We start from the raw sequence: 15,189 nt of genomic DNA, 5'->3' as shown, positions 1-15,189 counted from the left end.
AAAATATATCAGATACAATATAGGTGTGCAGATCTGTATAGTTCTCTTGTTGCACAAGAAAAATTGTATTCAGAAGGTAAAAATAACCTAGGAAGAAAAACAAAAATACAAACAATTTACACTCATTTCCCAGTGTTCCTTCTCTGGTGTAGCTGCTTCTGTTCATCATTGATCAATTGGAGTTGAATTGGATCTTCTCATTGTTGAAGAGATCCACGTCCATCAGAATTGATCATCATATAGTATTGTTGTTGCCGTATATAATGATCTCCTGATTCTGCTCACTCAGCATCAGTTCATGTAAGTCATCTCCAAGCCTCTCTGTATTCATCCTGCTGGTCATTCCTTACAGAACAATAATATTCCATAACATCCATATACCTCTATTTACCCAACCCTTCTCCAATTGATGGGCATCCATTCATTTTCCAGTTTCTGGCCACTACAAAAAGGGCTGCCACAAACATTTTGCACACGTGGGTCCCTTTCCCTCCTTTAAGATCTTTTTGGGATATAAGCCTAGTAGTAGCACTGCTGGGTCAAAGGGTAGCACAGTTTGATAACTTTTTGGGCATAATTCCAAATTGCTCTCCAGAATGGTTGGATCTGTTCACAGTTCCACCAACAATGCATCAGTGTCCCCATTTTCCCACATCCCCTCCAACATTCATCATTATTTTTTCTTGTCATCTTAGCCAATCTGACAGGTGTGTAGTGGTATCTCAGAGTTGTCTTAATTTGCATTTCTCTGATCAATAGTGATTTGGAACACTCTTTCACATGAGTAGAAATAGTTTCAATTTCATCATCTGAAAATTGTTTATATCCTTTGACCATTTATCAATTGGAGAATGTCTGAAACAAGCATTTATTAAGTGCCTACTGTTTGCCATGCACTGTGCTAAATAAACATTTTACAAATATCTCATTTGATCTTCACAATAATCCTGGGAGATAGGATTTAGTACTATCCCCATTTTATAGTTGAGGAAACTGAGGAAGGTGACTTGTTCTGAGTTACTTAGGAAGTGCCAGATCTGGGTGACTCCAGGCCCACCAGAACATGCTTGATTGTTCTTTCACATGACAACCTTTCAGGTATTTGGAGACAGAAATTATGTTTCCCCTCAGTTTCTTCCATGCTAAACTTTTCTAGGCAGAGGAAAAATGTATGGTTATTTTCCGGTGAAGGACCTAATAGAAAATAGAAATGGTTTAGCGTCTAATATATTGCCATAGGTTGTCCTACAATACAGTTTCCAAGAAAACATGGTGATCATAAACCCTAGATAACAGAATTGTTCGTCTTTATATCAAGATGGTTGGAAAAACACCAGAATCAACCTGTGGTGTGCGCCCAGGAAGACTTTGAGGTAGTAGTGCAGTAAGACTTAAAGTTTTTATGAGGTTCTCAAAGTCCTTAATGTGGCTCCATGTATCCTAAATGTTCCATGATGGGATCAAGCGTGCTTTCCTACTTGAGAAGAAGAAAACTTGTGAAAGTCTTGAAAGCACAAGCACAGAGTTAAAAAAAAAAAAGTAAGTAAAAATGACATTTTTTAAAAATAAAGAAAAATGTGAGGAAATAGATGTATGGATATGATCAAAGACTTGTAGCTGAGAAAGTATGAACATATTTAATGTTTGGAGAGTCTGTAACAGCTAGGATGTAGTCCCTGCAGCACTTTAAAAAATTAATATCTTTTCTTTTTTTTCTTTTTTAAAATAATAAATAATTTTAAAATAGTAGCTTTCCCCCAAAAAATACATGCAAAGATAATTTCCAACATTCACCCTTGCAAAATCCTGTGTTCTAAGTTTTTCTCCTCTCCTTCCCTAGACAGCAATCTAGTATATGCCTGTACAATTCTTCTATACATATTTTCACATTTATCATTCTCCGGCAGCACTTTGGCATCTTTCCTTGGCTCCCTAAGATCCCTGCACCTTCCCCAGACCTGCATGTGACTGAGATTCAGCCATATACATGGGACCCTGGGGAAGGCCATGTCATGTCCAGTCCAATCTCTTACTTTGCTCAACGAGTGGTGACAATGAAGCAAGCTCCCTTTCTTCTCTACAATCTGTAAATCGAGTTCAAAGTGGCTCTTTCTGCTTTATGAAGGAAGGCATCCCATGAGGTGGGGTTGAGGGATCCGCCCCTGCCCTTAGTGTATGTCTCTGGGGCAGCAGCTGCTTCCCTTCACCTCTATCTGAAGAGATTTATATTGATATCTTTTATTTGAACTAGTCTTCCTTTTCCCTCTCCATTCTTCTCTTTTTAAATTTTTAAATTTTAAAAAAATTTTAAAATTTGATTTAATTATCTTTTTTTTTTTTTTTTGCTGAGGCAATTGGAGTTATCACACAGCTAGGAAGTGTTAAGCATCTGAGACCACATTTGAACTCAGATTCTCCTGACTTCAGGGCTGATGTTCTATCTACTGCACCACCTAACTGTCCCCAAGGATTTTTTTTTAAGGAAAAAAAGGAAAAAATGTGGCAAATTGGATTAACATGTAAAACACACTTCCTATCTCCCCTGTACCTATCTGTATGTACACTAAGGATGTACATATATTCAATATTGTCTCCATCATTAAAATATGAGAATCCAGATTTCAAAATGTATTACAAATTATTTATCATTAAAAACATTTGGTATTAGCGTGATGGATCCATGGAATAAATTATTTATATAATACAGCATAGTAAAAAAAAATTAAAATATGAGAATCTTGAGGACAGGAGTATTTTTGCCTTTCTTTGTACCCCCATTATTTGGCACAGTGCCTGACATATAAGAGAAATTTAATCAGTGTTTATTTTTTATTTTATTTTATTGTTTTTAAGGTTTTTTATTGAAGCTTTTTATTTTCAAAACATATGCAAGAATAATTTTTCAACATTGATCCTTGCAAAACTTTGGGTTCCAAATTTCTCCCTCCTTCCCCCCCACTTCCTCCCCTAGACAGCTGGTAGTCCAATACATGTTATACATATTAAAATATGATATACATATTTATACAATTATTAAACTATACAAGAAAAATCAGATCAAAAAGGAACGACAATGAATAAGAAAACCAACTGCAAGTGAACAACAAAAAAAGTGAGAATGCTCTGTTGTGGTTCACACTCAGCTCCCACAATCCCCTCTCTGGATGTAGATGGCTCTTTCCATCACAAGACCATTGGAACTGGCCAATCAGCACTTGTTGATGCTGTGGATGAAGGCTCTCTTCCTGTAGAAGCCAAGCTTTGGATTCGGAGAGTGAAATGCTCAAGGGGCTCTGATCTTGAACTGTCTCCTCAGGGCCTGGCTGGTGGGGCAGGGTGGGTCACACCTTGACTGGAGACAGCCTTTCTGGGGTGATGCATCTGTCTGCCCACGACACAAATTATAGGCTTCCCGGTCCAGAAATCAAATCAATCAGCCTCCCTTTCTCCGTGTCCCCAGGACCAGCCGCTTCTGGGAACAGCGGTGGCGCAAGGACAGCTTATGGGCCAACGCCTTCCTCATCTCCCGGGTAATCACCACCTGTCACTGCCCGCCTGCCGGGCGGGGTCCCGTCCCGAAGTAATTTACTGAGAAACAGAAAGGCTTCCAAAAACTTGGGTGTTCCAGTTGTGTCCTGCCCAGGGCTTTTAGAGCCGCTCATCTCATGACTGGTATAGTGTAGTCGGAGATCCTCTGCCGCTCACTACCTGCCTGACTGGGATAAAGACCCCAGATTCGAGGTGTTTCAAAATCTTGGTCACGCCATTTATGAATTACATGTGACCTTAACACATCCCCAGTGAGCCTCCTTAATTCTTTTTTTTTTAATTGAAGCTTTTTATTTTCAAAACATATGCAAGGATAATTTTTCAACATTGCAAAACCTTGTGTTCCAATTCTCCCCATCCCCTCCCCTAGATGGCAAGTAATCCGGTATATGGTAAAAATATATGTAAATCCAATATATGTATACATGTTTATACAGTTATCTTGCTGCACAAGAAGAATCAGATCAACAGGGGAAAAAATGAGAAAGAAAATAAAACGCAACCAAACAACAAAAAGAGAAAAAATGCTCTGTTGTGGTCTACCCTCAGGTCCCACAGTCTTCTCTCTGGATTCAGACGGCTCTCTCCATCACAAGTCCATTGGAACTGATTATTCTTGCATGGCCCACAGGGCTGACGCTGTGTGATCTCCCATCAAGCCTTCAGTCCTGTGATTCAGTAGAGATCTGAGGAGAGTTACTATTGAGAGGCGGTGAGGATGGGGGCCTTCCTCCTCCTCCTCCTCCTCCTCCTCATTCTTGTTTTTGCCTCATCCTCTCACTTTTTCCCTGCCTGGGCTTGAGAGTAGAAGGGAAGAATATACTGGATCCATATCTGCCAAACAGAGGTAGAGGGATGATGCTAGGCTCGAAAGCAGACAGCAGTCACTTTTAGTGGAACAAATTCTGGCTCTAGCCAAAGGCTCTGGGTTCAAGTTCTGGTTCTCTGCCTTTACCCAACCCTGTGGGCAGCCCCAGTGATGACAGCTCTTTGGCTTTCCTCTGTCTCCTGCCTTCCACAGGGCCTTCACTGGGGCACAGGGTCTCCCAACTATCCACATTTGTGTCTCACAGCCGCGGTTTCAAAATACTCAACCTGTGGCTTAGCTCACTCCGGTTTCTCTTTTTCTTTTTAAAGACTGCCTGGTGCAGACACCTCCTCCCTTCAATTTATATTTGGTTAAAATAAGTTTCCAAGGCAAGACTGCACACGTGTGATTTGGGAGCGGAAGGTCAGTGGGTGCCAGACTCGGCTCTAACCTGGCGGCCTGTGGGTCTCCCCTCTCATGAGCCGGGAGCCCAGTTTCACCCAAGGCTTGGCCAAATCTACAATGGCCAAATGAGACGTTCTGCTGGATATGCATGTGTGGAAGAACCCTCGACTCCCAGTCCCTATGTTAGAACACAAGGCATCTCTAGATCAGCAGAAGCACGTGGCAAACCAAACTACTTGTGGAGAGTTTCCAGAGAAAGTTTTTATTGTTACTTTACAGCACAGTTTTTAACTCAATTCAATTCTGCCAAGATTTACCAGGTGCCTACTACATGCTAGGTCCAACAGCCATATCTGGATTGTATTTGAGTTTCTAATTCACCTTCCTACAAAATCTTATCAATCTTGAAATTCACTTCTTCTCGGCCCCCTCTGCTGTGGAGCTCTTTCCTCTCTCCCTCTAGTTGGAAAAGGTAAAAAGTGACCATCTCTTCAGAGAACTACTCCTAGATGCTTCATTTAAGGGCAGCCATCTCATATTTTTTATTTTTGGAGGGGTTAAGTGACTTGCCCTGGATTGCACAGCTAGCAAGTATCTGAAGCTGGATTTTAATTCAGTTCGCTCACTCACCTAGCTGTCCTGCATTTGGTACATAATTGGTGCTTAATAAATATTTATTGATCAACTGAGAGGTTTGATGGGTTTAGTATGTGCAGAAAACCAACTCCTTTCTATGGGTTATAAACGTTCTTTTTATTTATTCTTAACATTCATTTTAAAATATAGATTTTTATTCATTTCTTTAAACATTTCTCAATTACATATAAGAAAAAATTTTAAATCTTCTTTTTTGAAAAATTTGACTTACAAATTCTCTCCCTCCCCCATACTTTCTCCATTCCTCGAGAAGGCAAGCAATATGATATTCTTTATACATGTGAAGTCATGCAAAACACATTTCCATATTAGCTATGTTATAAAACATCAACAATAATAAAAATCAAGACACATAAAGACAACGAATAAAGTATGCTCCAGTCTGGACACAGAGTTCATCTGTTTTCTCCTTGAGGATGGATAGCATTTTTTTTTTTAACATTGGTCCTTGGGGATTGTCTTGGTTCATTGTCTTAATCAGAGTACCGAAATTTTTCACAGTTGATTATCATTGTATTATTGTAGTTACGGTATACAATGTTCTCTGGGTTCTGCTCACTTTAGTTTGCATCAGTTCATTTAAGTCTTACCAGGTTTTTCTGAAACCATTCCTCTTGTCATTTCTTATAGCACAAATAGTATTCCACCACAATTATATATCATAACTTATTCGCCTGTTCCCCAATTGATGGGTATTCCTTTCAATTTCCTTCCTTCCTTCCTTCCTTCCTTCCTTCCTTCCTTCCTTCCTTCCTTCCTTCCTTCCTTCCTTCCTTCCTTCCTTCCTTCCTTCCTCCCTTCCTTCCTCCCTTTCTTTCTTTCTTTCTTTTTGCTGAGGCAATTGGGGTTAAGTGACTTGCCCAGGGTCACACAGCTAGGAAGTGTTAAATGTCTGAGGTCAAATTTGAACTCAAGTCCTCCTGACTTCAGGGCTGGTGCTCTATCCACTGCGCCACCTAGCTGCTTCTATTCTCTCAATTTTCAATGATTTGCCACTATGCAAAGATCTGTTATAAATATTTTTGTGCTCTTAGGTCCTCTTCCTTTGATCTCTTTGGGGTACAGAGCTAGTAGTAGTATTTCTGGGCCAAAAGAGATGCAGAGTTTTTTAGGCCTTTGGGCATAGTTCCAAATTGTTTTCTGTACTGGTTGGACCAGTTTAACAGTGAACATTCTTGATCTGTATTCTTTCCATAGAGGTATTAATCTAAGGTTCTAAAAGGAAATAAATGTTTCTCAATGAAAAAGCTGATTAGACTGGGGATAGTGACAGGGGAGAGGGGAAATAGCATACAGTGGTATAAAAAGCCCTGGACTTCAGTCCTTCTCCCATGAACAGGGAACCTGGTTCTAAACCTTCGGCAAGTTGTCTCAACCTCGGTTTGGCTGATAGGACCCAATATAGATTGTCTGCTCCAAAGACTGGCCAAGTAGAGAAGGAATGGTCATCCATGAAGATTCTGGCATTGTGGCAGGACTCACGACCTATGCTATTAGCCTATGGTATTATTGCCGCCCAGGAGATAAGCAATGGGCAAATGCTGTCCCAGTCATCCTTGCTTTCACTGGTACCTCTGGGCTCTGGCCAAGGTCATTCCAAAGTTACGGGAAAGGTTAAAGGGATCCTTGCAGATTCATATTCCCAACGTATTGGTTGTAGATTGGTGGTGAATGAAAGATGGAGGTGAATTACCTCCTGGAAAAATCTCCCATATGTGATGTCCAAGAATTGGTAGATCAGAGGGGCCCTTGAAGGTCATCTCGGGCTATTTAGAGAGCCAGGTTAGATTGGAATACAGCCCCTCTTCTCCCTTTGATGCCAAAGTTGCTATTATTGCCCTAATGACCACTTTGTCAGCTCATTTCCTGTTATGACAATGAGTATGTTTATGGCAGCTGTTTAGTAGACCTCATGATCCCCAAGAAATAAACTAGAAAGCCACAGATCTTAGTCCCCAGCAAAAAGAAGAATGTCCCCAAGGGGGACCTATTTCCCTATACTGAGGATCACAAGCTCCCATATAATCCTTGCCCCCAAACACTCCTGTAATAGGAGGGAGAAGCAGAGTTTCCAAAGAAAGTCAACACTGTATTCAGTGCAAATAAAATAAAACACAAAGGACTACAAAAGGAAACTAGTTATGTCAAAATACAGTTATGTACAGATTAAAATAAAAGTTCCCAGGTTCTCAGTTGAGAACCCCTGGTGTCTGGGTTGCAGGCTCTTCCTTATCAGTTGGACTAAGTGCCCTCCCACGGTCCTAACTCTGGGACTATAGAGTCTCCTGGGGGCCAGAATGGAGCTCCAGAGGTTCCTCCCCCCCACTTCCGCTGCCTATTATCTCATTTGCAAAAAGAATGACACTTTCCCTCACTCTCCATTCAGGCCTTTGAGGCAATGCTGGAGGGGTTGGTCTGGAGACCCTCCCTCTAAGGCAGTTGTGACATCCTGTATTGTTACCTTACTGTGGGAACCAGTGAAAATGTAGGTGAGAAGCACTTTCCAAATGTGACATGGCAGAGATGCTTTTATTTCAGAGATTATTGATATTTCTAGCCGTGGGGTCTAATCTAGCTTCTTGCTCACTCAGCTAATAAATGCATGGTGGACATAGTCTAGTCTCTCTACTTCTAAGAGGAGTTTGGTTGGATCAGAAAGAAGCATAAACTGTACATCGCTTCTCCAAAGTGCATCCTGTCCCAAGAACTGAATGTTAGAGATGGGGGTGGGGGTGGGAGGGAGGTTTAGAACAGAGGCCATCAGAGCTGGGAGAGCCCTTAGGATAGAAATGTTAGAGCTGGGAGGAGCTTTAGAATACAGAATGTCATGATAATTGTGGAAATATGTATAGAAAAATTGTACATGTTTAACATATATTGGATAACTTGCCGTCTAGGGCAAGAGGTAAGGGGGAAAAAGTGACAAAAAAATTCAGAACACAAGATTTTGCAAGGGTGAATGTTGAAAATTATCTATACATGTTTTGAAAATAAAAAGCTTTTTAAAAAAACCCATAATGTCAGAGCTGGGAGGGCCCTTAGAACCCAAGAGGTCAGAGCTGGGAGGACCCTAAGAACCCAGAATGTCAGAGCTGGAGGGCCCTTAGAACCCAAGAGGTTAGAGCTGGGAGGACCCTTAGAACCCAGAATGTCAGAGCTGGAGGGCCCTTAGAACCCAAGAGGTTAGAGCTGGGAGGACCCTTAGAACCCAGAATGTCAGAGCTGGAGGGCCCTTAGAACCCAGGAGGTCAGAGCTAGGTAAACATCAGAATTACAAGGGAGCTCAGAGAAAATCCAATTCAGTTCCATCACAAAGGAAGAAACTGAGACCCAGGGATCAAAAAATACTGGATTTAGGGCTAGAAGAGACCTCAGACCCACACAGCTCAACCCACTCTTTTTTTTTATTTTTAAATAGCTTTTTATTTACAAGATATATGCATAGGTAATTTTTCAGCATTGATAGTTGCAAATCCTTTTGTTCCAACTTTTCCCCTCCTTCCCCCCACTCCTTCCCCCAGATGGCAGGTTGACCAATACATGTTAGATATGTTAAAGTATAAGTTAAATACAATATATGTATACATGTCCAAATAGTTAATTTGCTGTATAACAAGAATTGGACTTTGAAATAATGTACAATTAGCCTGTGAAGGAAATCAAAAATACAAGTGGACAAAGATAGAGGGATTGGGAATTCTATGTAGTGGTTCATAGTCTTCTCCCAGAGTTCTTTCGCTGGGTATAGCTGGTTCAGTTCATTACTACTCTATTGAACTGATTTGGTTCATCTTATTGTTGAAGAGAGCCATGTCCATCAGAATTGATCATCATATAGTATTGTTGTTGAAGTATATAATGATCTCTTGGTCCTGCTCATTTCACTCAACATCAATTCATGTAAGTCTCTCCAGGCCTTTCTGAAATCATCCTGCTGGTAATTTCTTTCTTTTTTTTTTTCCTAATAGCTTTTTATTTGCAAGTTATATTCATGGGTAATTTTACAGCATTGACAATTGACAAACCTTTTGTTCCAATTTTACCTCTCTGTCCCCCGATCCCCTCTCCTATTTTCTATTTTGTGATCAGTAATGATCTCTAGTTCTTCTTTGGTCATAAATTCCTTCCTTTTCCACAGGTCTGAGAGGTAAACTATCCTATGCTCTTCCAATTTATTTATAATCTCATTCTTTATGCCTAGGTCATGAACCCATTTTGACCTTATCTTGGTGTATGGTGTTAAGTGTGGGTCAATACCTCGTTTCTGCTATACTAATTTCCAATTTTCTCAGTAATTTTTGTCAAACAGTGAGTTCTTATCCCAAAAGCTGGGGTCTTTGGGTTTGTCAAACACTAGATTATTAAAGTTATTGGCTGTTTTGTTCTTTGAATCTAATCTATTCCACTGATCAACTATTCTCTTAGCCAATACCAAATGGTTTTGGTAACCAATGCTTTATAATATAATTTTTGATCTAGTAGAGCTAAGCCACCTTCATTTGATTTTTTTTTCATTAATTCCCTTGAAATTCTTAACCTTTTGTTTTTCCATATGAATTTTGTTATTTTTTCTAGGTCATTAAAATAGTTTTTTGAGAGTCTGATTGGTATAGTGCTAAATAAATAGATTAGTTTAGGTAGTATTGTCATCTTTATTATATTTGCTCGCCCTATCTAAGAGCATTTAATATTTTTCCAATTGGTTAGATCAGACTTAATTTGTGTGGAAAATGTTTTGTAGTTTTGCTCATATAGTTTCTGATTTTCCCTTGGCAGATAGATTCCTAAATATTTTATACTATGAGTAGTTACTTTAAATGGAATTTCACTTTGTAACTATAATTGTTGGATTTTGTTAGTGATGTATAAGAATGCTGATGACTTGTGTGGGTTTATTTTGTATCCTGCAACTTTGCTAAAGGTGTGGATTATTTCTAATAACTTTTTAGTAGAATTTCTGGGGTTCTTTAAGTATACCATCATATCATCAGCAAAGAGTGATAATTTGGTTTCCTCGTTGCCTACTCTAATTCCTTTAATCTCTTTCTCAACTCTTATGCCAAAGCTAGCATTTCTAATACAATATGGAATAATAATGGTGATAGTGGGCAACCTTGTTTCACTCCTGATCTTATTGGGAATGATTCCAGTTTATCCCCATTACATATGATGCTTACTGATGGTTTAAATAGATGCTACTGATTATTTTAAGGAAAAGTCCATTTATTCCTATACTCTCAGGTGTTTTTTAATAGGAATGGATGTTGAATTTAATCAAATGCTTTTTCTGTATCTATTGACATGATCATATGGGTTTTGTTAATTTGGTTATTAATATGGTCAATTATACTAATAGTTTTCCCAATATTGAACCAGCCCTGCATTCCTGGTATAAATCTTACTTGATCATAGTGTATTATCCTGAAACCCACTCTTTTTACAGATAAAGACCTAAGAACTAGAACGTAAATGTCTTGTCTAAGGTCATTTGTTCCTAAGAGGGTCGGCATTGGAAGCCATGTGCTGTGACTCCTAATTCAGCCCTCTTTAATAGCAGAGGCAGGACCATGACTAGCAGGTGATCGGCCTCCTGGGTCTCTGAATTCAGCACTCTTTTCCTGGTCACCCTGCTATACGTGGGCACACTTTGGCAGGAATATCCCTCAGAAAGCTGAGTTGCTGAGTACAAAGACCCTTTCCATGAGCTCCTGCAGAGAGTCCGTCTCCCCGGCAGAGGTCTAGCCTCTTTCATAGAAGCTCCTGCCTAGAGATGACGCATTAGAGGCTTGGCTGATCTACCTGAATCTCTCTTGCCTCAATGGCCACCAAGGAGTGGATGGTTCCCTAGGGCTCATTCTTATTCCTCTCAGTGGAGGGTCCAAAGGCCACCCTGCCCACTTTGTAGATGAATGCCTCCAGCTCGGTAATGGACTGAATTCTGTCAGGGAGCGTCCCATGGCCCAATTAGTGTATACATACCAAGAATGCTGGGAGAGAGAAATAAGAAAGACCAAGACAGACAGTCAGGGAAATATCCAGTTTTAACCATTTTAAGTCCTTCCTCCCCTACATTGGCACAAATGTATTCAGCAGGAAGGAGCAGCAGTAACAGGGCCCGGCCCTTCCATCGGTTCTAAGCATGAGTCAGGCTGGATTTGTCACCAAGCCACCTGCCTCTGGGCCGCTGTGAGTGACAGGGACCGGTAATTGGGTAATTGGTAGTTCAGATAAAAAAATATAGAACACAAAAAGCATTTCAGTCTTCTTAAAAATCGGGCTTGAATTTAGAAATTTCTTTTTTTCCCCCTCTGTATTTTTTGCATTAAGTAACATTAAAAAAACAGCCTTGTAGAGTACTGGCTGTTGTTTATCCTCTCTGAGCCAGAGAGAGAATGTCTATCAATAGGCAGGAGCCCCTGGGAAGTCTCCCTGGTGACTTCAGTGTCCCTGTGTGAGCTGGGATACTCGGGGAAGAGTGTGGCTTGGGGGAGCTTCAAATGTGAGCCCGCTCACTATTCTAACCCATTCTGTGTGGCTTTGGGCCAAGGGTCTTCTGTAAAAAGGAGAGCATGGGATTAGATCATCCCTAAAATCCCATTCAGCTTTTATTTATTTATTTTGCTAAGACAATTGGGGTTAAGTGACTCACCCAGAGTCACACAGTTAGGCAGTGTTAAGTGTCTGAGACTAGATTTGAACTCAGATCCTCCTTCAGGGCTCGTGCTCTATCCACCGTGCCAATTAGTTTTCCCTCTTATTCAGCTTTTAAAAACCCAATGAAGGGTGAGGAGAAGGAAGCAACACTGGGAGATGTGGAGCTGGGTTCGAGTCTTCCTATCTGGGGTAAGTTTCTCAGCTTCCCCACTTATAAAAAAAGGGAGAGGATTGGGGCAGGTGGTAGCTCTAAGATTCCTTATAATTCTATTAAGTGACTTTCTGCCTGACATCCAGGGGCTAGCTCCTCCATCCCTGAGGCAGCACTATCTCCTAGACACCAACAGAGGGCACCCCATCTCTTTATTCATCTCTAAATGTATTGTTCGTTCCCATCTTTGTCTGAAGTTCATGAATGAACTTGTTCTTGAGATTAAAATCAGTCCAAAGGAGGTCTCAATGGAGGCTGGTAGAGGTTCCTTCTTTCTCCTGCTCCCCTCCCCAACCCCCCAGTCTAGCCTGGGAGCTGAGAACTCCTGGAACCTTCCTCTGAAGTAGAAAGGACAGTCATTCATGACTTGCAAATGATCACACACAGAGCCATATATATATATACCGCTTCCCTCCTTGTTTATTTACATACAACTCTAACATTAATAGGAGTGACCAGAGATTTGCGATACAAATAGCATTTTACTATCTTGCCAAGGCTCGTCCAATAATTCACCCCTCACATTGGAAGAATCGATCACCTGCCAAGAGCACAGAGTATGGGAATGTGCCTCTGTGGTTCCTTTTGACTCTGAAATTTTAGAAGAATTTGCTAATCCGAATGAAAACAGAACTTTTGAACCCAATCCCATCACAACAAGGACCCTTGGTCAGTCTGTGGACGTCGGTCATAGGGAGATCCACTAGCCCCGACACCTTCACAAAGCTTCCAAAGGGAGACCCCATCTCCCAGATTTCCCAAAAGCATCATGGAAACTGGGAGCTTTGAAATGGAAAGCATTTCCTGGTGTCTGATCTGATCGTTTCATATAACCTGAGAGATTTTGTCTCTTTGTGTGCAACCTCCCCTGTACTTGGCACACAGTAGGTATTCAATAATACTTGGCGAATTGAAGTGAATTACATAATAAAAACAGCACTTGGCACACAGTAGGTACTCAGTAATGCTTGTTGAGTTGAAATAAGTTGTATAATTTAAAATAGCCTTCAAGAAACAGGGCTGGTGCATGTTTAGAAAGTGAAGAAGCAATTCAATTAGTTTATCTGCATTAACTAGGGAGATACTATGGGGACAGTGGGAAGAACATAGGATTGAGAGTCAGGACACTTGGGTTCAGCCCTGATGCAGCCTCTCACCTTGTAGTTACTCTGAGAAATCATTCTTTGCCTAAGCCTTAGTTTCCTCATTTGCAAAATGGGGATACAGCTGATCCACTCTCTATCATCTAGGATTTCTGCAAACTATAAAATGCTCTCTGTACAAATGGGATCATTACTATGTGCAGTGAAGGCTCTCGTTACATAAGGTGCATATATTGGGCCTATTATCCCTTATCTAGCAAATTATTTATAAGATGAGGGGTTTGGGCTGGAGAGCCTCTCTAGAGCTCTGATCCTGTAAGAGATGATGCTCTGACAGTGAACCCCGAGGTGACAGAGAGCCACTGTTCTCCTCCTGGCAGCTGCTGAAGCAGGATATTTGAGTATCTAGCATGGTCTATGGCCATGTGCCCGACGGCAGCCTCCACAGCGCCAATCGCTAATTAAGGCTCCTAAATCAGTGGAAATCTGCCAGCTGACGATCCTCCTCACCTGGTAGGGGCTAAATACTTACGGCACGGACCACACACCCAAGAGCCTGCAGATCCCAAAGGCCATGGCTGCCCCCACCCCACACCATGGGGCTTTCAGAGCTAGGAGCCTGCAGCCATCAGGACTCTCCGGACCGTTTCCAGCCCGTTAGAAATCCATCCATCCATCCGGAAGTGGGAGGTTTGCATTACTTTATTGATGGGCAGAAGGCTCCCCGATGAGGGTGCTCTGGATCGCCGGTCTGCAGACTGGTTTGGGGCTTCTCCATGAGCTGTGAGTCCTTGGGGGGGGTCTCAGTGACAGCCGCAGGACTTCACCACCATATTGCGGTGTTTCTTGAGAATGACATTGTTGCTGGTATCATAATAAAGGACCGAAGTGGCGCTCAGCTTTGTGGGGGCACAACAGGCCTTGGGGACGCTGTCGGGCTTCATCAGGTGCACCTGTGGGGGCAAAGGATTCAGCAGATCTGGCGTTCTCGGGAGGAGTGGCTCAGCATGCTCCCAGAGGACCCAGGTTGGTTATTCAGGTAAGGATGACATTCCCCACCTCCTCCAATAAATCCTTTTCTGTTTTCATGTTGTTTACATTTCCCAACCTCTCTACCCCCAAAGAGCCATCTGTTATAACAAAGGATAAAATAAAAGAGAGGAAGAGAAAGGAAGTTCAGTAAAACTAATCAACACATGGAAAAAAAATTGTACATGGTATACAGCGTTCCACACCCATGGACCCCCGCTTCTGCATAAGAGCAGAGAGAGGTATTTTCTCATATGTTTTCTTGGAGGCCAAATTCAATCCCTTTAATTTTCCGGCATCCACGGTCATTATTTTCTTGTTCTTCTCTCCACTTGCATTGTTGTAGCCATTGTGTATAATTGTCTCCCTGGCTCTGTAGTAAACATGAAATTTTCAGTTTTTCTTTCTTTCTTTCTTTTTTTTTTTTGCTGAGGCATTTGGGGTTAAGTGACTTGCCCAGGGTCATACAACCAGGAGTGTTAAGAGTCTGAGGTCAGATTTGAACTCAGGTCCTCCTGACTTCAGGGCTGGTGCTCTATCCACTGTGTTACCTAACTAAGTGCTCCCAATTTTTCTTAAAAATACTTCTTAAACAAAGGAAGACTTATATGAACCGATGCAGGAAGAAGTAAGCAACACCAGCAGAACAAGACAAACACTGACTAAAACCATGTCAATGGAAAGTACAAAAAAAAAAAATCAAAATACAGTTCTTTAGTCAGAAACTTTTAAAAAGAAGATAATCTATCTATTAGTAGGATCACAGATAGGAG

General features: G+C 41.2%; 1 protein-coding gene and 1 pseudogene across 1 annotated transcript in view; one reads left to right on the top strand and one right to left on the bottom strand.

Annotated features, from left to right (window-relative positions):
- Nucleotides 1–1,210: 1,210 nt before the first annotated feature.
- On the top strand, nt 1,211–2,008 carry LOC127558142 (60S ribosomal protein L34-like; annotated as a pseudogene).
- Nucleotides 2,009–12,675: 10,667 nt separating this feature from the next.
- LOC127555459 (bone morphogenetic protein 8B-like) overlaps nt 12,676–15,189 on the bottom strand; it is a 42,799-nt gene continuing 40,285 nt past the window's right edge. Inside the window, exon 7 of the mRNA XM_051987755.1 lies at nt 12,676–14,340. Within this exon, the coding sequence (XP_051843715.1) occupies nt 14,191–14,340 (150 nt within the window). The 3' untranslated portion in view covers nt 12,676–14,190. The remainder of the gene's footprint in view (nt 14,341–15,189) is intronic.

Source organism: Antechinus flavipes, chromosome 3, assembly GCF_016432865.1.
Source record: "Antechinus flavipes isolate AdamAnt ecotype Samford, QLD, Australia chromosome 3, AdamAnt_v2, whole genome shotgun sequence".
NCBI classification, from domain to species: Eukaryota; Metazoa; Chordata; class Mammalia; order Dasyuromorphia; family Dasyuridae; genus Antechinus; species Antechinus flavipes.
The sequence above is the reverse complement of the archived record's forward strand: the minus strand, read 5'-3'. Positions and strand labels throughout refer to the sequence as shown.